The sequence below is a fragment of the Schistocerca cancellata genome, chromosome 1 (assembly GCF_023864275.1).
Source record: "Schistocerca cancellata isolate TAMUIC-IGC-003103 chromosome 1, iqSchCanc2.1, whole genome shotgun sequence".
Classification (NCBI taxonomy): Eukaryota; Metazoa; Arthropoda; class Insecta; order Orthoptera; family Acrididae; genus Schistocerca; species Schistocerca cancellata.
The window spans coordinates 417,190,303-417,215,862 of record NC_064626.1 but is presented as its reverse complement, the minus strand read 5'-3'; the positions used below and the strand labels follow the sequence as shown (position 1 = coordinate 417,215,862).

General features: G+C 37.4%; 2 protein-coding genes across 2 annotated transcripts in view; one reads left to right on the top strand and one right to left on the bottom strand.

Annotated features, from left to right (window-relative positions):
• Nucleotides 1-8,686: 8,686 nt before the first annotated feature.
• Nucleotides 8,687-14,946, bottom strand: LOC126175851 (uncharacterized). The gene is made up of 4 exons (XM_049922861.1): nucleotides 14,423-14,946; nucleotides 14,128-14,345; nucleotides 13,551-13,740; nucleotides 8,687-9,534 (listed from the first exon to the last, which is right to left on the bottom strand). Exons 1-4 carry the CDS (start codon nucleotides 14,545-14,547, stop codon nucleotides 9,318-9,320), a joined length of 750 nt encoding a protein of 249 aa, XP_049778818.1. The 5' UTR covers nucleotides 14,548-14,946; the 3' UTR covers nucleotides 8,687-9,317.
• A 97-nt stretch (nucleotides 14,947-15,043) lies between these two features.
• Nucleotides 15,044-25,560, top strand: part of LOC126175843 (telomerase-binding protein EST1A) — a 328,328-nt gene continuing 317,811 nt past the window's right edge. Inside the window, exons 1-2 of the mRNA XM_049922850.1 lie at nucleotides 15,044-15,107; nucleotides 16,361-17,639. Coding sequence (XP_049778807.1) covers nucleotides 15,059-15,107; nucleotides 16,361-17,639 — 1,328 coding nt within the window. The 5' untranslated portion in view covers nucleotides 15,044-15,058. The remainder of the gene's footprint in view (nucleotides 15,108-16,360; nucleotides 17,640-25,560) is intronic.

Below are 25,560 nucleotides of genomic sequence, written 5' to 3'. Positions count from 1 at the left end.
TGACCCAGAGGTTTTGGTGCCAGTATTTATCTTTATGCCTGCAAAGCATGCCTGTGTAGCGCTACATATTTTCGACGGCAGAAGTTAGTTGTGGCGGCACCTACCAACATTTTTCAGAACTTCTGCTTACTTTGCACTCGATTCGAAGCCGCAGGCGGTTTTTTGGATTACAAAAACCGGAAAAAAAGTGCGGCTTAGATTTGAGTAAATACGGTAAATGACCATGAACAAACATTGTCCTCTGACAACTCATGAAACCTGTAATCTGATGTGACCCATTGTAAATGGTTCTGAAAGCTTGGAACTGTGAAAACAATAGGTTTGATTACAAATAATTCTTCTGCTACCAGTCATGATTTGATTTTATTTTCCACATGATGCATTTCGGGAAATGATTCCCATTTTCAAGTTCGTTTTTTGTGTTTGTTACGCCATTTCTATGTGAAGATGTCGAGTGTGTGTGAGTCTGCTTCATTTTGTTGACTTTAAGTTTCATTATGGTCCATTTGTTCAGAGTCTCACATACACTAAACATCACACACAACTTGTGTGTGATGTCTAATGTATGTGAGACTCTGCACAAATGGACCATAAGGAAACTTAAAGTCAACAAAATGAAGCAGACTCACACACATTGACATCATCACATAGAAATGAAATAGCAAATACAAAAAACGAACTTGAAAATGGGAATTATTTCCCGAAACGCGTCCTGTGAAAAAGAAAATCGTGATTGGTTGCAGAAGAATTATTTATAAACAAACCCATCGTGAAACCTATGTTAGAGCTTATAGCCTTGTGCAATAATACGAAGGACTTGATGATGACTGCGTTCACAGCCTTTATGAAATTACTAAATGAAGTCATTCCACTTTAGACAGTTAAAATGTTATTTATTGTGACTCCAGTTTCGATACACGGTCATTGTCAAGCAGTATGAAAGCAGTCAGTCACCAAATAACATACACATAATTACAAAATTGACAAATGTTGAAACAAGAAAATTTCATAGCTACTTACGTTGGACATTGTAGCCCACACAATGTCATAAAGCTGCAAGGTGCTACAGTGCCATGTAAATAGCACTGAAATCTTTATTTTTCGGTCTTTGTCAATTTCGTAATTACATGGGTTTTATTTGGTGACTGACTGCTTTTAAAATGCTTGACAGTGACCATATGTCAAAATTGCAATTACAGTAAATAATATTTTAACAGCTGAAGTGGACTGACTTCATTTAAAAATGAAGGAATTGGTCCCATCTTGCAAGAAGTTGTTTCATTCTTCACATGTAATAAGAGTCAAAGTTTTATAATTGCACTGTGTACTTTTCTCATGCTGTGCCATTAACTCCACTTTCATTTACTCAATTCATTCCATTATCCACCCACTCCCACCTTTTGTTTGACCAGTCTTTAGTTGAAACTGCCGTGCTCTGTCTCTTCTTGTTATTTTACCCTCTTCCCCCAGTCACACTTGTGTCTCCTGTTCTTTTCTTTCTTTCTCTTTTTATCATCACATTTCCTAAGCTTACCGCTTTTGTATGTAGTTTGTTGTCCGTTTCATTTATCTTTCAGATCTCCAGCCCTTATCCCTCCCATATAGCCACCCACCAATTCTTGTCTTCCATTCCCTCCCATCCATTCGTTCTCTGTAGGAATTATTCCTTATGTTATGAGAAGCATTATAATGAATTTTAATATGAGCTAGGTTCATGGGAAAACACATAGAAAGAAAGAATATCTTTTAAACTAATGCAGCTTTAAAAACATGAAATACCAAAGGGTAAAGAAGAAACACACAAGTGAGGCATCTGTATATTTTTATTTTAAGAAGTTTGTATCATTCACACCCTACCAATGAAGAAAGTATTTATGAATTCCCAAAAGTTGCAACCTCAATGTTGATATTCTTCATTTGCATTTCCAGCTTCATGTTTAGGGTGTTAGACTTTGATATCCTACATCTATTTAATGTAGTTTTAAGTATCTTTTTTTGGCCTGGAATTTATTTTGTTCCCAACCTTCTCCTCTGTTACTCAGTCTTTTTGTGGAGTTATGTTAAAGAAAAAAAGGACACATAGTTACAAATCTTGTGAGTGGGTACCACAGATTTAAGAGTGCCCTCTCCCACACACATGTGCACACATATGAGGAAAATACAATATATTTAATAGCTCCAGGAAGTTTGCATAATTTCATTTTTATAATATTTTCTTGCATGTGATTGTTTACCTAGTATTTTGACTGTTATTCCTTTGTAAAGTAATTAAGTAGATTCTAAAAGTAGCTTATCAATAGCTTCAGTGAAATATTGTTGGATTATTTGTAAGTAAAAGAAACGTACCACCATCAATCTTCGATCAACAATTCTCAGTAAATTTGGGGATGATCCTCCACAAACTATCAAGTCATTTGATATCCATTTCCCACAGTACAGCTGTTAAAATGAAAGAAAATTACATAATATCCTCATTCTAACTATACATTTTTTCATAAAGTTATGTTAGGAAAATCAATTGTACTCTCTCTCTCTCTCTCTCTCTCTCTGTGTGTGTGTGTGTGTGTGTGTGTGTGTGTGTGTGTGTGTGTGTGTGTGTGTGTGTGTGTGTGTGAAATGATCCTTTTCTTCTCCCCCCCCTCCCCCCACCTTGTCAATAACTGTTAATTCAATAATTTTAAGGTATTAAAATCAGGCAACTTGTTTAGTGTATAACAGGAATAGTAAAAAACTTTATTTACAATGCAGATCAGCTGAGAAAGCAACAGTCTCCCACCACATGAATAGTAAATATGAAGATCACACTTTCAGAGCCATAAGTTCTTTAAATAATAAAGGAAGAATGAATGGGGAAATTTATAGAAAAGAGAGGTATTTTGGCAAGTCTGAAGACTATTGAAGATCGGAGCGAAATAATGCATCAAAATTATAAAACAGTAGTGAGAGAAAAAACAAGGCATGCTTTGAGAGTCCACTGAGCACTCTGTAATTACAGTATCTTTCCTCCAAATTTTCCTTTTCAATCTAACATCCTGAACTAATACTTCCTCTACAAATTGCACACATTGTCTTTTGAAATGTTGATGCAAGAGCCTCGTGCATTACCACTGCTTACAGATTTCTCTTCAGGTCAACTGATATCCCTGGACTCATAAACTCTCTGTAAAATTATTGGATGTAAATTAACCATGGAGTACCTATAATGTACTCTTGACACTATATAATTTTGACTGTGGTATATCTGACTTAATATCGCTTCGCTGTTACGTTAGTCTAGTGGCAGATATTGGATTCTGGAATAATCATCAGTCATCTTTCACTTGTGGGAACTCACAGAAATGGTTTCATATCATTATTTAGAACTACATTATTATTATTATCATCATCATCTTTGTAGTGTATGCAGACTCTTTACTTGCAGTAATAGTCTCCTGAGTTCATTGTTCCCTTTCCATTATTGAAGATGTCACGCTATTTTTTTCTTTTATTTGAATCGTTTTTGCTTATTATTTCGTGTGTATCGTCTCATTTCTGTGTGTTCACATTGATATCTATAGAAATAATTTCTCAATGAACAATGGTGTGAGAAAAGACAATCAATCACTGTATAGAAGGACATCAGACAGACAAATAAAGAGGAATTGATGATTGCTGCTTATTTATTAAAATTATATCTTTAGCAAAGTGAATGAATGCAAAAGGGTGCCTCAGATTGTCAAATCTTACAAGTTGTTAATGTTTTGATGTTAGTTTTTTACTGTAATACGTCATTTTCCTTGGAGTCCTCAGCAACTTTCTGATCAATCTCTGAATTATCCCACTTATTTGTTTTTTAATCCTTTGCTTTCTTTTGCCAGATGGAGACATCTTTTGTTTCTAGAATCTAGTATCACATTGCTCGTGTCTGCCTGCTAGTTTGTAGAAGTTTTGTCCAGTAAGTGCATCAGCGGAAATTTGGGATGTGACGAAAATACACCCACACACACAATTTTCTTCTGTTACAATAACCCAGCTGGGGCGGCTAGGATAGGTGATGAAGAAAATGTGGAAGACATAGGTTAGGGAGACAGGAACTGAAAGGGAGATATATTGGAAAAGATTGTCCCAGTGTGGAATATGTAGGTGCTGTCAGGAGAAATGGTTACTGCCGGCATAGGGAACTGAGGGACCATTGGAGGAATACTGGTAAAATAGTACGGGGAAGATGGGAAACCTGAAGTAAGAGAAAAAGGTAAGGAAAGGACAATAGGGGTAAGGTAAGATGAAGCAGAAACATAGATTAGGAGACACAAAGTGTGGCATGGGGACAGGAGTGTGACCTTTCAGGAGAAAAGGTAGAGGCAATTGGAAAACAGGGACTAGCAGAGACTGAAGCCAAGGTAGTTGGGAGAACAGAGGATTTCTGGGTGAAATATTTCTCAACTGAACCATTAGAAATGTTGATAGTGACGGATCCATTTGTATTGAGTCCAAGGGCCAGCTAGATCACCCAGTGGAGTTGCACACTGCTCAACGAATATGGCTGTTTGGCAACAAATTCATTCTGGATCCTTCTGCCATCAACAGTATTTGTGAATGGTGTATGTGGGACTTTTTTTCTCAACATATTGTTAATTTTTTTGCTAGTCCCTGTCCAGCCTTACATTCCTCCAATTTATGTTTTTGCGTTCACCAAACTCACCCGATATCTTCTTTTCCATATCATTCAATTTGCCGTCTATAACTTTCTAAGTATTTCTCCTTACAGTTCCTTGTGTAGGTGACAACCATCTTGGCATCATCTTTCCTAGCCCTTCATCTCCTGTTTCCCATTCTCTCCAATCCACATCTTTGCCATGTCGTCACCTGTCGCTCCATCCTTGCACCTCTGTCTGTGAATATGTCTACTGGTCCTTGTCTCTGTATTTAATGAGTAGTGATCCATCTTCACATATAATTATATTTCACTAACTTAATCACTTGCATTTTTGCAAATGGTGACACCAATTATGTATGGAAAACCAGTTACCATGACCTACATTATCGTACACTCAGAAACACAAGGGGCGAATGATTCAAGAAACATTTGCCTTACTATTGTCATGTTACATAGCATTGAACTGGATTGGCAAATAATATGCTAAGTGTTCTGATGACATGTTTTATCATTGTCATCTCTGGTGTAACATTATACAGGTTTGGTATAGGGGCAGAAACATGGATGCACACTATGAGGGGGGAAAAGTTTGTCTGAAGTATCATCTAAATGCACATTATGGATGATGAAAAGACTGTTTTGTTGTACATGCATAGGATTTTAATAATTATGGCTCTTGAAATGTCCTGCCAGATTAAAACTGTGTACTGGATCAGGACTTGAACCAGGTATCTTTGCCTTTTGCAGGCAAGTGCTCTGCTGACTGAGCTGTTCAAGTTTGACTCATGACTCGCCCTTACAGCCTTACTCCTACTATTACCTCATTTCCTACCTCCAAAATTTCACAGAAGTTCTCCTGTATGCCTTGTGGGATTAGCACTCAGGATATTGTGTAGATTTGACTTACCCACAGCCTCAAGGAGAGCACTTGCCTGCAAAAGGCAAAGGTCTCAGGTTCAAGCCCTTATCTGGTACAGTTTTAATTGTCCAGGAAGCTTGTGTACAGTCTGCTGCAGAATGAAAATTCTTTCTGAATTATGGCTCTTGTTTCAAGATTTGATTCAAGAAAATCATAATACTGATTTTGAATATCTACAGGAAATGGCCTTCTCATGTTTTTATATGGATTTATCACTGTTTTGTCAGGCAAACTGATCCAATATTTGTTAGTGCTGAAGCACATTTCTGCATATTCCTGTCATCCCCTTTATCCAATGCTCTGTGCTTGGTAGCTTGCAAGCAAGTGCTGTAGTGTAGTTCACTAGCTTTATTTCTAACTGTTGAGTTTACTGTTGAATATAACATGATGCTTGCATTAACTTAAATTCTAAGCATTCTTGGATATACATGTTGTAATTTATACCGTCCCAGTCCACTCTTTGTTACAGAATTTCCGGTTCTGTTAGTATCTTTGCATGTAATTCATTGTCTTATCTACATATACACTACACAGGTCACTTTACAGGGCATGACAGAGGGTGCTTTTGGCACCACTATCTTTTGTTCTTTCATTGCCCCTTGTAACACATTTCAGTTTTGAACAAGTTTTATGAACCCAACATTTAGAAAGTATCAAAATATCTCCGATCTTGTTTAAGGACATTATTATGAAAAGGATAGATTGCTACTCTCCATATAGTGGAGATGCTGAGTCACAGACAGGCACAACAAAAAGACTGCTAAACAAGTAAGCTTTCAGCCAAAAGTCCTTCTTCTGAATGCCTTTTATATACAGAGTGGTCAGAAATTCCCATTACAAACTTCTAGGACTTGTAGAGGGGAGTGAGTACATTATATTTTGAATAGGAACCAATGTCCTGAAATGTCATTCAGCAAGACTACAGAGCGTCATAGTTTCTGTGATGATGTTACAGACTTTCTAGGATGATGGAGAACGATAAATGTATTAATTTGAAGTAAGGATCCCTGTACCGGAAACGAACAAGTTGAAAGTTATAAACGAAATCCGTTCTGATATCTGTGACAGTTGAATACATGTACCAGTTCTTGTGTTGCGAAGAGTGTAGGGCTGGTAACTTTCATTGGTGGTAGTGTGGACAAAAATGAGAAGAAATTTCCAACAAATGTGAGCTTTAAATTGCATACCTGACCATTCGTTCATCTTCACTGATGTGAAACACATCTCCTCTACTGAGCAAGAGTTCATAGCTGTTAAGGTACAACTTGTTCATTTCCGGTACAGGGATCCTTACTTCAAATTAATACATTTATCATTCTCCATCATCCTAGAAAGTCTGTGACATCATTACGGAATCAGCTCGTGTATACGTACCTTTACAGATGCCCGCACCTATAACTTCGATGCTCTGTAGTCTCGTTGGATGACGTTTCCGGACATGGGTTCCTATTCAAAATACGATGTACTCACTCCCCTCTACTAGTCCTAGAAGTCTGTAATGTGAATTTCTGACCACCCTGTATATGAAAGCTTACTTGTTCAACAGCCTCTTTGTTGTGCCTGCCTGCGACTCAACATCTCCACTATGGTGAGTAGCAGTCTGTTGTTTTCAGAATATTGTCATTATTGTGTCATGGATTTTTCATTGTCTGATGGTCCCATTTAGCAAACCAGTATTTTCATTTGTTATTTACTGCCTAATCAGTGGATAAATATATGTAACATTTTCTCCTGGTGGAATAAAGCTTAACTCATAAGCTGCTACTATACTTTTAAACTATAAATAAATAAACACAAGGTAATCAGTCAGTAAACATTAATTCTTCATTTATGATGTGTTTTGAAGACCGCACTCCATCAAAATGTTGTTTACAGCTCTACAGGATTCCTCACAGGAAAGGAACAATACAGTTTGAAAAGAGTGAGTTTATTAAGTTCAAATGCAGAGCTCTTGACAGTCAGGTTCCCAGGACTGTAGAAATTTCAACATTTTTGCATTCCTGGAGCAAAGCTGCTGAACTAAAAACCAAAACTGTCCCCTGACTGTGGAACAAAGCCTCCAAAACATGCTGTAAATAAATAATTAAAGTTTGATGACTAGTTGTGCTGTGTTTATTTATTTATAGCAACACCTGTATGAAGCCAATATAAATGAAAGACCTTCTCATTTTCCGGTAAAACAGAAATGTATGCTATTGAATTTTGCACATAATTTAGGAGTAAATGAGGTTACCAAATAGCAGAAGTGATGAGTTGTTGACTGGGACAAATAAAAGGGAATGTGCCTGTTGACAACTCAATGTTTCTGTTATTCAGTGAGTGGTCTCCTTTACTCCTAAGTTATTTATGTTTTGCCAGAAGGTTCCTCACTATTGCTAACATTTTCTATATTCATATAGGTGAAGGAAATACATTCTTATAGCTGTGAATTGTAGCAACAATTTAATTTAGCAGGTAATATTTTACCATTGCATTTTGCAAGTCCGGTTGGCTGTTGGTGATTAACTTTCCGGAAGTGTAATCCCACAGTTGCAAAGGATTTTCTTTCTGCCAGCAACATGTCAATATCTAGAAGATACATTGAGAATCATACAGCAAGAATTATTTATCAATTGTTTGGTATTCCATATTTCAAACATTACTAATAAAACATAGATTTTCTTTAACTACTAATCAATATAAATATGCCAGCATGATTGCAAAAATTTCTAAGATGTCAGACATTGTAATGACTGCTTTGAACAAATATGTTTTAGAAGACTTAAAATAGGCATCCAGTTAGTTGTCGGATGGTCTACTATGGAAAAAAACCATGGGGGTGGGGGGAAATAAAGACAAAACAAATTATCATACAATAAAACTATTAATTTCATCTTTATCAACCTTTGATGGTGTGTTCAGCATGGGGAGACAAAATGTTATAACAGTAACACATATTAGACCAAGGCTTAATTCCCATGTAACAAAAATCACAAAGGTTGTAAAAACCCAGATGTTCCAACTGGACACAATTTGATCAAAACCAATTTGTTATGTGTAAAAATGTATTTCAATCCATCAGGAATTATAATCCAAACTGCTAAAAACTGTTTTTCACAATTAACATGTTGAGTTTATAACAGATATCACCGTTCCCATTACACTGAGTAAATCAAGTGTTTGTACAAAGGTTACAAAATATTAAAAAAGCAGCACAAAAGAGAGTACTCTTAGATGAGCAATGATAGGAAGTATATTACAGAATTTGTAGGTGCTATCTGTCAGAGCCAAGGGAATCATTCATCAAACGAGGAGAGAAATAAATCTAAAAAGGTGCAGGGACTGGTTTGCTTCACCAATGGATTTAGCAGTATGGAATTCGGTAAGCTTGTTTATTCTGTAGGCTAGGTGCTCTTGATTACTGGCTTCTTCACCAAACACTTTCTCCTGACCTCTATGCTTCAGTGTTGGTACACAGAGAAACCTGTTCATAAACAAACACATTGTTCTCTCCCATGTTGTGCAGTGAAGATATATGAAGATTTTTTAAAATAAGATGTGTTAATTTGATTTCATAATTTCTCCATCTGCACATGAAACTGGTGGCAGTGTTTGCATGTCTGCTTCACAATTTCTAATTTTTGATCTTTCCTCGATGTGATGGGTTAATGCCTCTAAGATTAAAACATTGTGTGTTCTTTTACTTCTGCCAATGCTCTGCACACCTGCAGTCAAGTTTTGATTTTCTTGTGCTATCAATATTACTAGTATTCAAAATCAAACTTAGTATTGGCTCACTTCATTTCCATCTATACTAATATCAAGTCCATCACCGCAAACATGTGCTCCAAAAAGGTATCGGATAGAATGTGGCTGTCGCATATCCCAGAACTGAACTGTACTGTCCCATCCTCCAGTTATAAACTCGTAGTTTAGCTGAGGATGGAAGCGGGCAGCAAATATTCGTGAAGTATGTCCATCCATGTAGATAGGTGACTCACTGTAAAAATAGATAGATGTTAGTTAAAAATTGTCTGTAATTTTAGCTGCTACAGTGAATGTTAATCACAGCATTTGTTTGTACTATTCCATGTATACCGTGCAGTTTTCATCATGATATGGAAATTAAATAGTTTTATTCTAGAGAGATCAAGACTCATTATCACTATTTGATAGGCAAAAATGTTGACTGTAAATATTTCTGCTGTAGATAGTATAAAATTTTCTTCATGGCAGAGACATAAAATTGCAAAGTATTGATAACGAAGCTTCTTTGCAGATTAAAACTATGTAGTGGACTAGGAATCAAAACCAGAGCCTTGCTTTTGTTCACAACTGTTAACCCTCCTCCCCCACAAGTCTTCCCAAACTCCTTTATTAATAGTGTCAGTCTCAAATAAATTACTACATTTTGGAAGACAGTATCTAAGTACTGTTCCATGGTACCAAAAACAAATTTCAATTTGAGGGAACTGTAAAATTATGGGACAAAATTACTGGGCAATTGCTGATAGACACATATATAAAACTACACAAAACTGCCATAGCTTTTGGAACAATTAGTTTCTTCCTCGGGAGGGATAGACTGGGGAGCTTAAGAAGGAAGGACAGGTTACTCAGACTCCAGGATGAGAAGATCCCCTCTCATTGAGATCTGTGAGACTTTTCCTTCCTTTTTGATCTTTCCCATTATATCCACCTCTTTTCTTCCCCAAGGAAGGAACTAATAGTTCCAAAATCTACTTTTATATAAGTATCTGTTGGCAGCAATAAAAATTTCATTTCCTTTAAGTAAGGATTGGCCAACAATTCTGTCTCATGATTTTATAGTTTGATACATCATTATGTGGGTCAAAATGCTTGCTAAAGTATGAAGAAGCAAACAGTTGCATAAAACAAGACCAGTAGAAGCACTACAACAGTGTAACAATAATAGAGAATACTGGAGTGTACGTCATCAGTCTATTTCCCAAAGAAATTCTCCAGAATACAATTTATTGTGACATACAAGTACAGACCACTGCAGAACAATATGTAACACTGATCAAAACTGTGAATTTTTATTAGGGATAATGAGGTACAAATCTAATCTACATTCATGCACCTGCTTATACAGGTTGATTTTTTTCCACCGTGTACACACTCTAGGGGTTGATCAATGAGAGGATACAGGACAAAAAAGGCCTAACGAACTCATGTCTGGAAATGCATGGTTTCCATGCTAGAGAAATTTATTCAATCATGCTTCTTTATAGAGATTGTGGTCTAATACACACTATGCCATGCAGCCACAGTTACAGTATGTGTTGAAAATGGTTTCCATGTGCCTCAACACAAGCCTGTACATGCTGTAGCGTGTTCTCTCACACACATTCACATCATCCAGGCTGCTTCTGAACAGTGTCAGAGGCTGCATGAATATGCTGCTCCAGTGTCTCCACATCTGGAAGGGGCTCTGCATAAACAATACTTTTGGTATGGCCCCATAACCAGAAATTTCATGGGTTGAGATCCAGTGAATGAGCAGGCCATGAAACTGGACCTCCTCGTCCAATCCCTCGACCAGGGAAGTCACAATTGAGATGCATCCAGATGTTAATGGTGAAGTCGGCTGGAGCACCATCATGCAGCAGCCACATAACCATTCGAATCATCAATGGCACTTTTTCCAGCAGGGGAGGCAAAGTCACCCACAAGAAATGCTGATAGTTCCAGCCTCTTAGGTGACATGGAAGGAAGACTGGTCTCAAGATATGGTCACCAATTCTCCTGGCCCACACATTCCAATGGCACTGATGCTGATGATTTGCAGTCACTATGCCATGGGGTTTCCCCATACTATCCCACAGAAGACTGTTATGAAAGTTAAAGATACCACTCCATGTAAAGGTTGTCTCATCTGTGAATAGGATGGATGACACAAATCCTGGAATTGTGGTTGCCTGGTGAAGGAACTGGTGACAAAACTGTTCGTGATGTGGATAGTCTGTTGCTAGCAAGTCCTACACACGCTTTAAGTGATAAGGGTTGTAATGATTGTCGCGGTGAATGTTCCACATGGTTGTCTGACTTACCTTGTACTGGCGGGCCAACTGCCTGGTACTGATATGGCAGTCGCCTTCCACAGTATTGATCGATTACGCAATACGTCACACAAATCTTAAGGCTGTAAATTCAGCTAAATACTTAGGGATTACAATTACAAATAACTCAAATTGGAATGATCAATAGATAATGCTGTGGGTAGAGCAAACCAAAGACTGCAATTCATTGGCAGAACACTTAGAAGGTGCAACAGGTCTACTAACGAGACTGCCTTCACTGTGCTTGTCTGCCCTGTTCTGGAGTGTTGGTGCACTGGCGGAACAAGTGAATTGGAGTGGCAATCATTAAAACAAATATGTTTTTCGTTGTGATGGGATCTTCTCATGAAATTTCAATCACCAGTTTTCTCATCTGATTGCGAAAACATTCTGTTGGCACCCACCTACATAGGTAGAAATGATCATCATGATAAAATAAGAGAAATCAGGGCTTGCACAGAAAAATTTAAGTGCTCATTTTTCCAGTGCACCGTTCGAGAGTGGAATGGTAGAGAGACAGCTTGAAGGTGGTTCATTGAACCCTCTGCCAGGTACTTTATTGTGAATAGCAGAGTAATCACATAGATGTAGATGAATCACATTTTCCTCCAAGTCTGGTGTCCAAACATTTTGGGTACATCTTTCATGAGTTCCTGCTTCCTGAAACGATCCTGTCTCAGACAAACAGTGAAACACTGTTGCAAATATTGAACGCTGTGGTTATTCTCAGCGGGGATAGGTCTCCTGATACAACCATGCTGCCTGTCACTCATTGCCATTTGCCTTTCTGTAAGTAAACATCATGTCGGCAAGCTCTCAATTAAAATATAGAACCATTGTGTGCAGTGCTGTATTGCATCCACTACAAACTGAGTGTCAGCAAGAGAAGTGAATTGGACACAACTTTACCAATTACAACAGCGGAGAGCGCGCTAGGGCAGGACTTATAAGGAACAGTACCACCCTCTAGGAGGGAACCATGCATACTGTAACTGTGGTCTAACACAGCGAATATTAGACTACAGTCTCTGAAACATAGTATGACTGAACCAATGGTCTCTAGCATGTAAACCCCGCATTTCTGGACACAAGTTCATTAGACATATTTTGTTCCGTATTCTCTCACTGATCAATCTCTTTGGAGCACGCAGGAAAAAATTGCCGATCTTTTTGAACTGTAATGTCATATAGGGTTGAACTATTCCTATACCAACAAAGCTGCACTTTGTTCTCGCTCATTAACTCTTCAACAGAGTTACTGCTCCAAGTGTAACAAACATGATGTTGGCAAGACATTAGACCCTATCCATATTCAGCAACGGATTTGTTTTCCCAGAAATTTAAAGGAGGTGGTGTAGTTTTTAAGATGCATGGTCCATATTCAGAATGATCATAAAAAAAGGAAGAACAAGATAAGAGTACTGATACTTGATAAATTACACTTCGCTGATTCTATATTGTTTGTCTGAGCTGGCATAATTATATTTCTTTGTAGCAGAGGAGTTTGTGTGTCCCAATTACGGTAATGATCTATTTAACTACAAACAAAATAAAGCAAGTCAACTACTACTAATAATAATTGATGTAGCATTTGGATATGATTATTAGAGTTGCTTTAGTTGTGTGCTTCTTTACTTGTTCTATATCCAGAAAGATTCTGAGAAAACCTATGACTGAATGGATAATAAAGAAATGTTTTCTGATTTTCCATTGCTACAATGTGTGATTACAAATAGAGATACTTAACAATGTTTGTGCCTAATATTTGGGGAAATGCTTTTAAATAAAATAATAGTAACATAACTATTGCCACATACAACTATAAACAAGCACACTGCTTTCTTGGCTTTACATTAATTTGTATACATAATTTTTACAGCAAAAAATCCAACTTTTCATTAAAAACATTCACAGAAATTTCTGATGTACTAACCTGGCCTGGAAAAACATTTCTTGTTTTTTTGTTTCTTCATCATATAAAAATACTTTTGCATCATCACCAACAGTAACAAATTTTGGTTTACTGTGATGATATGCTAGGCCAAGTGTAATTCTGTGCTCTGGAATTGTGTAAATGCAATCGTTCTTGTTGTAGTCCCAACATTTAACACGTCCATCTACATCTATGAATTGTTGACACAAATAGTATTAGCAACTTGGCCAAAATGTTCTTTTTGTACTTATTACTTACATTCTACAAGTGTAAAGCAATGGAACTTGAGTCAATTTAAAACCTAAGTCTTGCTTGTCTCATAGATGATAACAGTGACGCGTTTCAGTTTCTGAAGAATGTCCTTTACAAAATTATCAAAATGCAATACTTCCTGTAACACTAACAACTCTTATAAATATCTCATTTTAACTGGATGTATATACCAAACAATATGATGGGTTCATAGTTATTATATGTTCCCCAGACTATCTTGCTGACTTCAAATATTAGCTTTACAAATTGTTCGTTGAAAACAGATTTTTTTACCATTACTTGTAACATACTGTTTGATTCTTACAAGTGGCAGTGATTGTTCTTCTATTTCCTGTGTCTTGATAAAGTCGGTGTTTAAGATCTGTAATTGGGGAACCAGATTGTCTTATATCATCATCTGTGAGGAAATATTTCTTCCCTTGGTGTGAGCTAAAAATGCCTATCTGACCATCATTAAATCCAGCAGCTATATATTCAGATGCTGGTGTGTACTTTACACACAACAACTCTTTTTTGAGTTGCCTGTAAAGAGAAGAAATTGTTCAAGCTATCATTCATATTAGTTGGGCCGTAAGATCTGTCCTATAATTGTTACTTACATCGTGTGAGAGATCACTATCTCTCCATCAACAGCTGGTTCTGGTTCTGGCTGGGTTCTGTAAGTCGAACGGATTGAGGAAAATGTCCTTCCAGGGGCAAATACTTGTTTTCTAGTAAAATCCATTATATTTTAGAAAACAATAATTTAAGTTTACGAGTTACAATTTATTCATTGATATAATGTAGTCGGTAGTCTCGCAACCTGTGTATCAGGAAAGAAGGTATAACGCTTACATATATCGACCACGAATAAAAATTTTGCAACGAACATTTAGATTGCGCTAATTCAGTTTCATTGCGGAATGGGTGAACCGCCCACTATTTACATCTCCGCTTTTACAAGACATTCAGAGGCGCCAGTCAATGAATTACTGTTGTTGTGATATCAGCCTGCCTTAAAATCAAATGCATTTCAGCTACGTGATGAAGTAACCATGGTGTTTCATAACTTCGATCTGTCAATAAATTGGCGCTCTGTACGAAAAATTTGAATTCCCGGTAGGGAATTTCACAGTCGAAACGAAAACACTCTCCACTTAGTTGATTGGCAATCACCATGGTTCTGCGTATTTTCGACTATCGATAGTGCTCTGCGCTTGGCAGGCTATACTCTTGGTTATGGCAAGTAAAGCATCATGGCGAATATCGACAAAGGACGCAATAAATGGGAAAATGCTTCGCAAGGTAAGTAAATTTGTAGAACTGTGTTGTTGTTTATAACAGTTGTAACAATAGTAAACGATTAGTTGAAATTTAAGCGTTTGTGTATCAGTGACGATCAGATCATTGCAATTCGTTATTGTGTATGACGGATTTGGGTATGAAAACATAGGAAAACTAATCAGTCGCTGGGCTGCATCAACTGCGATTTGAATAGTTAACACTTTTTTGCGTAACCAAATCGTCTTTCTCAATGCTTCCCTTGATACATATCTTAGATGAGAGAGCTGTACACGACAATATCCATGCAATTGAGAATGTTTGGTTATGTCGTACGGTGGTTGTTGTTAATTCTCATTTATACTTGGATAGTTGCGCATCCCAAACCACCATGTACTGTGTTTTACTCATTTGAGCTTTAAATGTGGTGGAACACGTGCAACTTGATTTTCAAGTGATTGAAAGAAATGGTTTACATGCATGTATTCTGTAGGGGTCCGAAAGGAATAGTGTTATATTAGCAGCGTGAAGTTAATATCTGCAGCCACTTTCACATGTATCGCATCACGCGACTAATCTCTAGTAAAAGTTGCATAACCAAACAAAACGAAACATATGCATCTTAAGGCTGACGAAATTTTGTATCACTCATACCAAACAATTACAAATGTGTACAGCAAATTTCAGTTAAAGATAAACCTGTATTCAAGATAGTAATTCTTATTCTTTTCTTGAATTGTAATAGATGTGTGTGTATAATAGTGCGCCACAGTTGCATCTGTAAAGTGGAACTACATTTTTAATTTGTATCCATTGAAGTCATACACTATTAATTGTGTTCTTGTTCTTCGATAGGGCGCTGTCAATTCCTTTCGAACAGATGTTTGATAGTATACAACCTCCATTGAACAGGTTGATGCACATAAACTTAGATGAGGTTCATATACCTGTAAACACCCCCCCCCCCCCTCCCCCCAAGTCGAGAACAATTTTGTGATGAAATTTATTTTCATTATTATTAGATTATTTGTTTGTACAACAAAGTACATTGAAATGATTGAGTTACATGTATATATTTAAGATGTCACATGAGAATAGAGCATCATTGGTGATACAACTTTGAGATAATCTCAATAATAATGTAACACCTTATAAATTTTAAAGTTTGATCTATTTTATGTCATTAATACAATTAACTTTACTTACATAGTCGGTTTTTATTTTATTCAGTTCATATATATTCTGCTCACACTACATTAAAGAAACTTTTGTTTTAGATGAGTTACATGATATGAGGTACAAGGAGGACACAAAAACTGGACGGAGGGGAAAACCACAAGTAGAGATCTACCGTCCAGGAAGTGGTCCGCTTCGGAAAACTGGACAGGGTGAAGATGATTTGCTGGGTGCTGACGACAACCACAAGATAAAGTCTTCCACAGAAAATCTGCATCTTTCAAACGCTTACGACAACATGAAGTATGATTCTAGAAGACTTAGTTTTTCTTCTTCACAGGAACAGTTGGATAAATCTTTCAAGCCAAGCAGTGACCGTAGTGACCACATAAATTCTGTTAGAAATCCTAGAGACTTAAATAAAATTACTGAAAGAATTGGTAATCTTAATATATCTCAAAATCAATCAGGTAATAGATCCAGGAGAAACAGTTTGGATCATTCCTCATCCTCAGATCCAAAAACCTTGGGTGGAGAAGCAAAAAGGAAACTGAAGAAACCAGAACAAGCAATTTATGTGCCAAAGCCATTAGCCCAAGCATATGCAGAGAGAGATTTATCCAACAAGTCTCCTGTGGATATGAATGACAGAATTGTTTCTAATAGCACAAAAGAAGAAAACTGGGATAATGAACTTCAACAGCGTGATCGGTTTAGTGATGCAACATGTGATAGTTGGGAGCGTGATAGTGCTTATGGCCGCAGAGACAGTATCAGACGGAATGGCAAATTTGAAAACGGTCGGCGTGTTGGTCAACGCCCTGCTCCACAATGTGATTGGAGAGCTGCAAATCGTGAGCTACGACAGACTTCAGAACCCCCGGCTTCTCGTTGGGGCGACAGGAAACCTCCTTCAGGACGACGGGGCAGTAAGGATAGGCCTCATTTTGAAGGTGGAAATCTGCCTCCTAGGTTTCAGAAACTGAGATCTGCTGAAAATGGTGGAACATCTTATGGATCAGTCGCTGCCACATACACCCACCCACAGCCACAGCAGGAACATGCTACAGTGCCTCCTTGTTCTTCTCAGCAGTATTGGTCTCACACATTACCTCACACAAAAGGACGTGGTCGCCTGAGACCTGAGGAAGTAGAACGTTTTTCACGCTCTTTAACACCTGATCGTTTAACACCTAGTCAAGTCTTCTACAGGACTCCAAGCCAGGAAAATGTGGCACCTTTGCAACCTCCCACGCAGCCTTTTGCTTCAAGAGGAATCACCCAGCCTCCAGCATGGCTAGAACGCACAAACTGTACTCCTCCTCCACCATCGCCACCTGTTAGTGCCCATGCACCTTCTTTGGGATTGCCACGCTTCAGGTAAGCCAACAGCTTATGAAAGGTTTGCAGTTAGTGTGATATTGGAAACATACCCCTCCTCAGAAATCTTGGTTGTAGTGTCAGACTAATACGTAGTGTAGGCTGAGATCGAGGTAAGGTTAAAAGTGATAAGTAGGTTGGGGGTTTGCAAAACCAATGATGTTAAAGCCGAAGAAAGGTTATAGCATCTCTGACATAGCCTGATGTTTGTCTGTGCCATATTTAACACTCTTTTCATCACAAGAACGAAAAGTGCAAGGTAAATTCAGAAAATGTAGGCTACATTAGATAATGGACATGCATTATACGTAAACTATAAAAACTGCAAGTGTGTTCCACTATATAATTTTTTGACAGATTTGTTTTGTGTATTTATTAGTTTTGTGAACGAGCCTTTACACCACATTAGATGTAATCCATGGATTCCATAGTGTGTTGCCTAGGATGGGAGGAGGGATCAAAGGTGTAATTTTTATTTAAGTTTGAAACAAGGGCATGACATGACGGTGTGAAATATTATTGTATTACAGTGCTAATGAACATTATTAGGCCGTTATTTGCTGTGTAAGATTGACACAGTTACATAACTCAAGCGGTGGTGATTGTAAGTGTTACATACTGACAGCCCCCTCCCCAACACCCTCCACCCATCCAGCCACCCATCCATTGAACATTTTTGTAGGTTACTTGTAGTATGATACATGGGCAGAATATGCACCAAAATAGATGCCAGAGTTTTGTTGGTAACGCAATACAATGCTCATGAATTTATCTTACAGTTTTAGCTATAGTGTTGACACAGAGTTAGTACTGACTATGACAGCTTCATACTGAAATTAGAAGTGGTTCCAAAAGTTATATGTTGTGTCACTGACAAGCACTTAACTTGAAACAAATGTTTCCGACAACTAACACGGACTTTGAGCTAACTTACATACCAGTCCGTACCTACAATTATTATTTTGTATTTAAATTAGTCTTATCATCACTGCTAAAGTTTTTTGGACTTAGGGTGGGTATGGTACTTCTACTTTTGAACCACATTAGTGATAACATTGATAGGAATTGATGTACCACTGTGACTCGTGTGTGGGGAGGGGAGGGCACTTTCCTGTTTGAAATCTTCTGTTATGCATGTGTATTTATTTAATAATTGTATGTTTATTGTCACTGCAAAACAGTGCTATTGGCAGAATTGTCGAGTGTGAAATTTATGCTTTTTCCGCTCCTCCCCTCTCGCCTCGTTGTCTGTTCTAATCAACAATTTTGTCATATTTGTGATAGTTACCTAGACTCCATACCTCAAGTCTCAAAATGATTTTTTATGTTGAAACTTCCTGGTAGAGTAAAACTGTGTACTGGATTGGGACTCGAATCTAGGACCTTTGCCTTTTGTGGGCAAGTGCTCTATTGACGAGCTGCCTAAGCGCGTCTCATGACCTGCTCTAACAGCTTTACTTCTGTCAGTACTTCATCTCCTGTCTTCCAGACTTAGTTGTTCTCCTGCATGCTTTGGGGGACTACCGCTCCTGGAAATGAGGGTATTGCTGATACATGACTGAGCCACAGCCTGATGGATTGTTTCCAGAATTAATTCATTTTTGAAACTTTACATTGTGAGGAATAAACAATTTGGATGTGAGTGCGCATGCGCATATGCGCGTGCATGTGTAGACCAAGACTAGTGTCATATTTTTGTGTTTCGTGCAGCAGTGTTGTCAGTGCTCGCCATGAGATATGTTGGGAAGGAAAGAGGTTGTGACAGCTGCCGGTTATACACACCCAATGGGAGAGCACTGGACAGACAATGTGTTTTGACAGAAGGTAATAACATCTGATGTCAGTACATCACAACATCCTAAATTGTAACACACTCAGAAGAAATAAACAATTATTTGACCACCAAGATTATTAATTTAATTTAAGCTGTGCTATTAGGTCTGAACCTAACCACAACCTCATCATTTGTGGTATTTTCAGAATAAATCAATATATGTTAATTTAATTTTTGCAACTAAAATTGTTACTCTGGCCTTGGGCTAAGCTTCAGACCAGTCTGTCATCACAAAAATGCAATTAAAATTTCAAATTCTTTGTCTTCGACGCCTCCAACCCAACTGTCTAATTACAACTCAACTTAAACCTTGGACTTAAGCTACATATTGATTTGTCACCTCCACCAGGTATTTTTTTCTTTACTCTTTAAGTTCTTTGACTTTACCAACTCACAGCCTGTCACATTCCAGCCTAAACTAAACCTCAGACTGAGCAACAGGTTAATTTGTCACTAGGTTTGTTAGCTTACATTTTCCTTGGCTTCGTCAACTCTCAAGCAAATCATGGCCTTGTAATTTGTGACACATTCAGGAAAAAACAAAATTTGTGAAACCAGCAAAGAAGAGAATGGTTTCTGTTTCGGCGTTAAAAATCGTTAACATCTGTTCTCACCTATCATTGGTTTAGTGAAAGTGTCATCACTTAGACTACACAGGCATATCTTTAAGCAGCTGGGAATATTTACTATAGCCTTGCATTATGTTCAGTCATTTAAGAAATTTATGACCACTTAACATAAGTTTGAGAGTAACGGGGATTTTCACAAGTACCATAGTGAAAGAAAAAATGTTCTGTGTTATCCCTTAATGATTCTAACTTGGGCACAGGAGGAAATTAAATATGCAGCTATAAAACTTTTACGATCTACTCACAAAAATAAAATAAAATTTGTAAGAGATAGCATAAGTGTTTTCAAAAGTAAACTGAAGATGTTTCTCCTTAACAACTCCTGTACCGTAGAAGACTTGATGCCTCAGAACGTGTCCTACCAACTGATCACTTCTTCTAGTCAAATTCCGCTTCTCCCCAATTCTATTCAGTACCTCCTCATTAGTTATGTCATCTACGCATCTAATCTTTGGCATTCTTCTGTAGTGCAACATGCCAAAAGCTTTATTCTCTTCTTGTTTAAACTGTTTATCGTTCATGTTTTACTGCCAGACATGGCTTCACTCCAGTAAAACTCATTTACTGCTTTAAGTGTCTCATTTCCTAATCTAATTCCCTCAAACATCACCTGATTTAATTTGACTACTTTTGTTGATGTTCATCTTATCTCCTCCTTTCAAGATACTGTCCATTCCTTTCAACTGCTCTTCCAAGTCCTTTGCTGTCTCTGACAGAATTACGATGTCATTGGCAAACCTCAAGGTTTTTATTTCTCCTCCCTGGACTTTAATTGCTACTCCCCCCCACTGCTTGCTCAATATATGGATTGAATAACATCGAGGATAAGCTACAATCTTGTCTCTCTCTTCTCAACAACTGCTTCCCTTTTGTGCCCTCCGACCCTTATAACTGCCTCTGGTTTTACCTGTATTTTCCCCTGCCACCTTTAGAATTTGAAAAAGAATATTCAAGTCAGCATTGTGAAAAGCTTTCTCTAGGTCTACAAATGCTCTAAACATAGGTTTGCCCTTCCTTAACCTATCTTCTATGCAAAGTTGTAGTGTCGGTACTGCTTTGGTGTTCCTAAACTTTTCTGGAATCCAATCCGATCTTCGCAAGGGCAGTTTCTACCAGTTTTTCCATTGCGTAAGGGCTATGTGTTAGTATTTTGCATCTGTGACTTACTAAACTGATGTTCGGTAATTCTCACACCTGTCAGCACCTGCTTTCTTTGGAATTGGAATTACTATATTCTTCTTGAAGTCTGACAGTATTTCACCTGTCTCATACATCTTGCCTACCAGATGGAAGAGTTTTGTCATGTCTGGCTCTCCAAGGCTATCAATAGCTCTAACAGAATGTTATCTACTTCCGGGGTCTTGTTTTGGCTTAGGTTTTTCAGTGCTATGTCAAATTCTTCACACAGAGACCCTCTACATATTTAATTCACCTTTCTGCCTCCCCTTCTTTGCTTAGGACTGGTTTTCCATTTGAGCTCTTAATATTCATACAGGGTGGTTCTCTTTAATTTTCCTGTAGGTGGCATCTATCTTATCTCTAGTGGTGTATCCTTACACTTGTCCTACAGCCATTCCTACTGAGCCATTTTGCCCGTGCTGTCAATCTCATTTTTGAGACATTTGTATTCCTTTTCGCCGGCTTCATTTACTGAATTTTTATATTTTCTCCTTTCATCAATTAAATCCAATATCGCTTGTGTTACCCAAGGATTTCTACTAGCCTCGTCTTTTTACCTATTTGATCCTCTGCTTCCTGCCCTATTTCATCTTTCAAAGTTATCCTTTCTTCTTCTACTGTATTACTTTCTCCAGTTCTTATTAATTGTTCGCTAATGCTCCCTCTGAATCTCTCTAAAACCTCTGTTTCTTTCAGGTTATCCAGGTCCCGTCTCTTTAAATTCCAACCTTTTTGTAGTTTCTTCAATTTTAACCTACAGTTCATAGCCAATAAATTGTGGTCTGAGTCCACACCTGCCCCTGGAAATGTCTTACAATTTAAAACCTGATCCCTAAATCTCTATCCTACTATTATATAATCTATCTGAAATCTTCTGTGTTCTCCAGGCCTCTTCCACATATACAACCTTCTTTCACGATTCTTAAAGCAAGTGTTAGCTATGAATAATTTATCCTCTGTGCAAAATTCTACTATGCACCTTCCTCTTTCATCCCTTCCCCCAGTCCTTTTCCAACTATCGAATTCCAGTCCCCCATGACTATTAAATTTTCATCTCCCGTAACTATCTGAGTAGTTTTTTGAATCACATCACATATTTCTTCAATCTATTTGCCATCTGTGGAGTTAGTTGGCATAAGTACTCGTAGTACTGTGGTAGGCATGGTCTACATGTCTATCTTGGCTACAGTAATGTGTTTATTATGCTGTTCATAGTAGTGTATCTGTGTTTCTATACCCCTATTTGATTTTGTATGTATAACCCTGTGTTCACCTGACCAGAAGTCCTGTTCCTCCTGCCACCGAATTTCACTAATTCCCGCTACATCTAAATTTAATCTATCCATTCCCCTTCTTAAATTTTCTAACCCCTCCTGCCCGATTAAAGAGATCTGACATTCCACGTTCCAATCTGTAGAATGCCAGTTTTTTCGCTCCATGATAAGGGCAAGCAGCATCCTCCTGAGTAGTCCCGAGCTGAGTTTCGCATGATCTCTGTTTGTGGAATCCATGCTGATTTTTATATAGGAGCTGTTCATTTTGCAAAAATGTCATAATTCTTGAGCATAAAACATGTTCCATAATTCTACAACAGATTGACGTCAACGAAATAGGTCTATAATTGTGTGGATCTGTCTTATGGTGTTTCATAAAAACAGGAATGACCTGCACTTTTTTCCAGTCATTAAGTACTTTTCATTGCTCAAGCGATCTACTGTAAATTACTGCTCATATAATGTCTGTAGTTCATAAAAAAAATTATGTCCCACAAAAGGGTTGGCGCTTTTTAATCACATGGAAAGAGGCTCCCCTCTCCTTCACCATTCTTCACCAGGCCATCCATGTAACCATCGTGTCTTCATACCACTTGACTTGCAGTATTACTGAACTAGATTCAGAAGTTCATGTTTCATTAGTGCAATCACCAAATGCAGTGCCTGTTTTTAAATATGTCACAAGTTGTTCTGCAGTCTCCTGTGATAACTTTGTTGGTTATCCTAACAGGTGAGAATCTGTTAATTTTGTAGCAAGTATACCCCTGGAACACGATACTTTTGTGCTGCTTAAGTTTGAGACATTCTAAAGTCTTAACTGCATGTATGGTATCCAGCGTTGACTCCATACTTGTCACACCTGTATGATGTCCTCTCACTCTTCTCTGGCATGATGTATAATAAGGCCTATGCTTTATTATCAAACTGCAATTGAAAGAAAAAATAGTTTCACTTTTCATTTTTATAAAATACATAATTTAAATATTTTTAATAAGCTTTACTGCCAACACACGTTTGTTGAATACATTATGTGGCGTTTGTGAGTATAATAAACTTATATTACTTTATATATCATAATTAGTGGGCCCAGATTATTCAAAAAAATTTGATTGGAATATTATCTTTTGAATTGTGCACATGAAAACAATCTACAAATTATTTATTTATTTATTTATTTATTTAATAGCACATTCTCAGATAAACTAAACCTTTAACTTAACTTACAGATTATTGGTATATATAAATTTGAAATATTATTAAAGAAATATTTATGCAGATACCTTTTTCACAAAATGTATTACATTGCTTTTCTTTTATCTCCAACATCTCTGACCATAGTGGCAGCAAGAAACAAAATGAGTGAATAGCAGTTTCAAACCAGGCCACAGACCAAGCTTTAACAAAGATTTTCAACCAAAAAATATATATTCATGCACTCAAATTCCATGAATAACAAAGAATTTGGTGAAAAGAGACTCCACTTCCTTATTATTCTCTTTGAAATGAACGAACTGTTGCAGTGTAACCAATTCTTCTAATAACCAAAATCAGTTTATTCACAATGTTCCAATAATCCCATGAGTCATACAACCTGAGGTAATTAGAATAGGCAATATAAACAAATAACATATGAAAAGAAAAGACTTAAACCATAGAGGACACCACTGTTAAATCTAGTACATATACTTCAAGTTCAGTATATAAAAGTACGAGCATAAAAATTGATGTCAGATTTCACAGTGCACAACACAGTGAAAGTAATGAACACTACTTTCCTGTCATAAATCAACAAAAACGTCCACAACGTTTTCATTAGTGAATCTTAAATAACGGTATTAACTGAGCATAAGAGCTAATTGCTACGAAGATAATCCACAACAATTTTTTATTACCTTTAGCTTGATTTACTGCTTATAGGCCCTTGTTCTAATAGCTCCAGGTTCCAATTACCCCGCTTTCTCCCCACTGCATGCCCCTAGTGCAGCTGACTAATAACATGGGGGACACATGGCGTGGTCCGCTGCTGTAGCAATCTTGTCATACACTTGTTTTCTGTTGAATGACAGTGGAATATGAGGTCACTTTGGTTTCAGTACTACTGGCAGGTGGCACCACACTTCATAGTTTGCTCTAAACCCAGCAGATAAAATTTATTTACTGTAAATGAATTAATTGCCAGTTTGATGTTGACACCGTAGGTGGGCCCACAACGTCTCTGGTTTTATTTAAATTCAACAAATTGCATTTCCAAATACAATTCAGACTTAAGTGTCTGCACTTTAGGCCAACCAACACAACAATTTCTGCTGTAGGACTTTATAAAAGGACCCTTCACACAGTGGCTGTCAGGAATGGCAGGAGGTATGCCTTGCCCCCTCCCCTCATCTGAGAACTGTCATGAGGAGAGGAGTGCTCATTCCTGCAGCGTTGGCATCACTGCTCTTTCCTGCAGCATTGGCATCGTCACCTGTGTTTGTTTGTGCGAAAGCAGAGATGGTGCATGCAAAGATATTGGCAGTGATTTGACAAACGGACATCTTCCAATTATTGCCACTTTTCTCCACTGCTGGTATCATCAGTGAGAAAGGTCTTCTTATCATGAATAAACAGTAGGTTTTATTTATTTATTTATTTTTTTTAAAGGTAACAGGTGATGTCATAGTATATCCTATTTTCTTTTGATTTTACATTTTTGTACTTTGCAGAAGACGGTATTGTTGTTACAGACTGCAGTAAATAGTGTAAATATTTTAATAAATATTTCCAAACTCTTCCAATACATGTTCAGTGCTTTGAAAAACAAAATAAATTCAGAAATTACAAGTGTATTGGAAGTATTTAGTTCTGGGTATACTGTGAGAAGCATGATAATGCAGCAACTGAGGTATGGTACCCCCAAGTCTTGGACATAACAGTCAAATGATTAATGATAGCTGCTTACTTGCAAATTGTGTTTAGAAATTTAAAAAAAAAAAATGCAATCACTCGTGATTGATATGTGACAC

What these genes read in the sequence shown, in the direction of transcription:
- LOC126175851 (XM_049922861.1), bottom strand. Translation starts at nt 14,547, where the DNA reads ATGGATTTTACTAGAAAACAAGTATTTGCCCCTGGAAGGACATTTTCC. An exon ending in ATAGTGATCTCTCACACGAT is followed by an intron (nt 14,346 to 14,422) that starts GTAAGTAACAAT and finishes TTCTCTTTACAG; the next exon opens with GCAACTCAAAAAAGAGTTGT. An exon ending in GAAATGTTTTTCCAGGCCAG is followed by an intron (nt 9,535 to 13,550) that starts GTTAGTACATCA and finishes CTATTTTTACAG; the next exon opens with TGAGTCACCTATCTACATGG.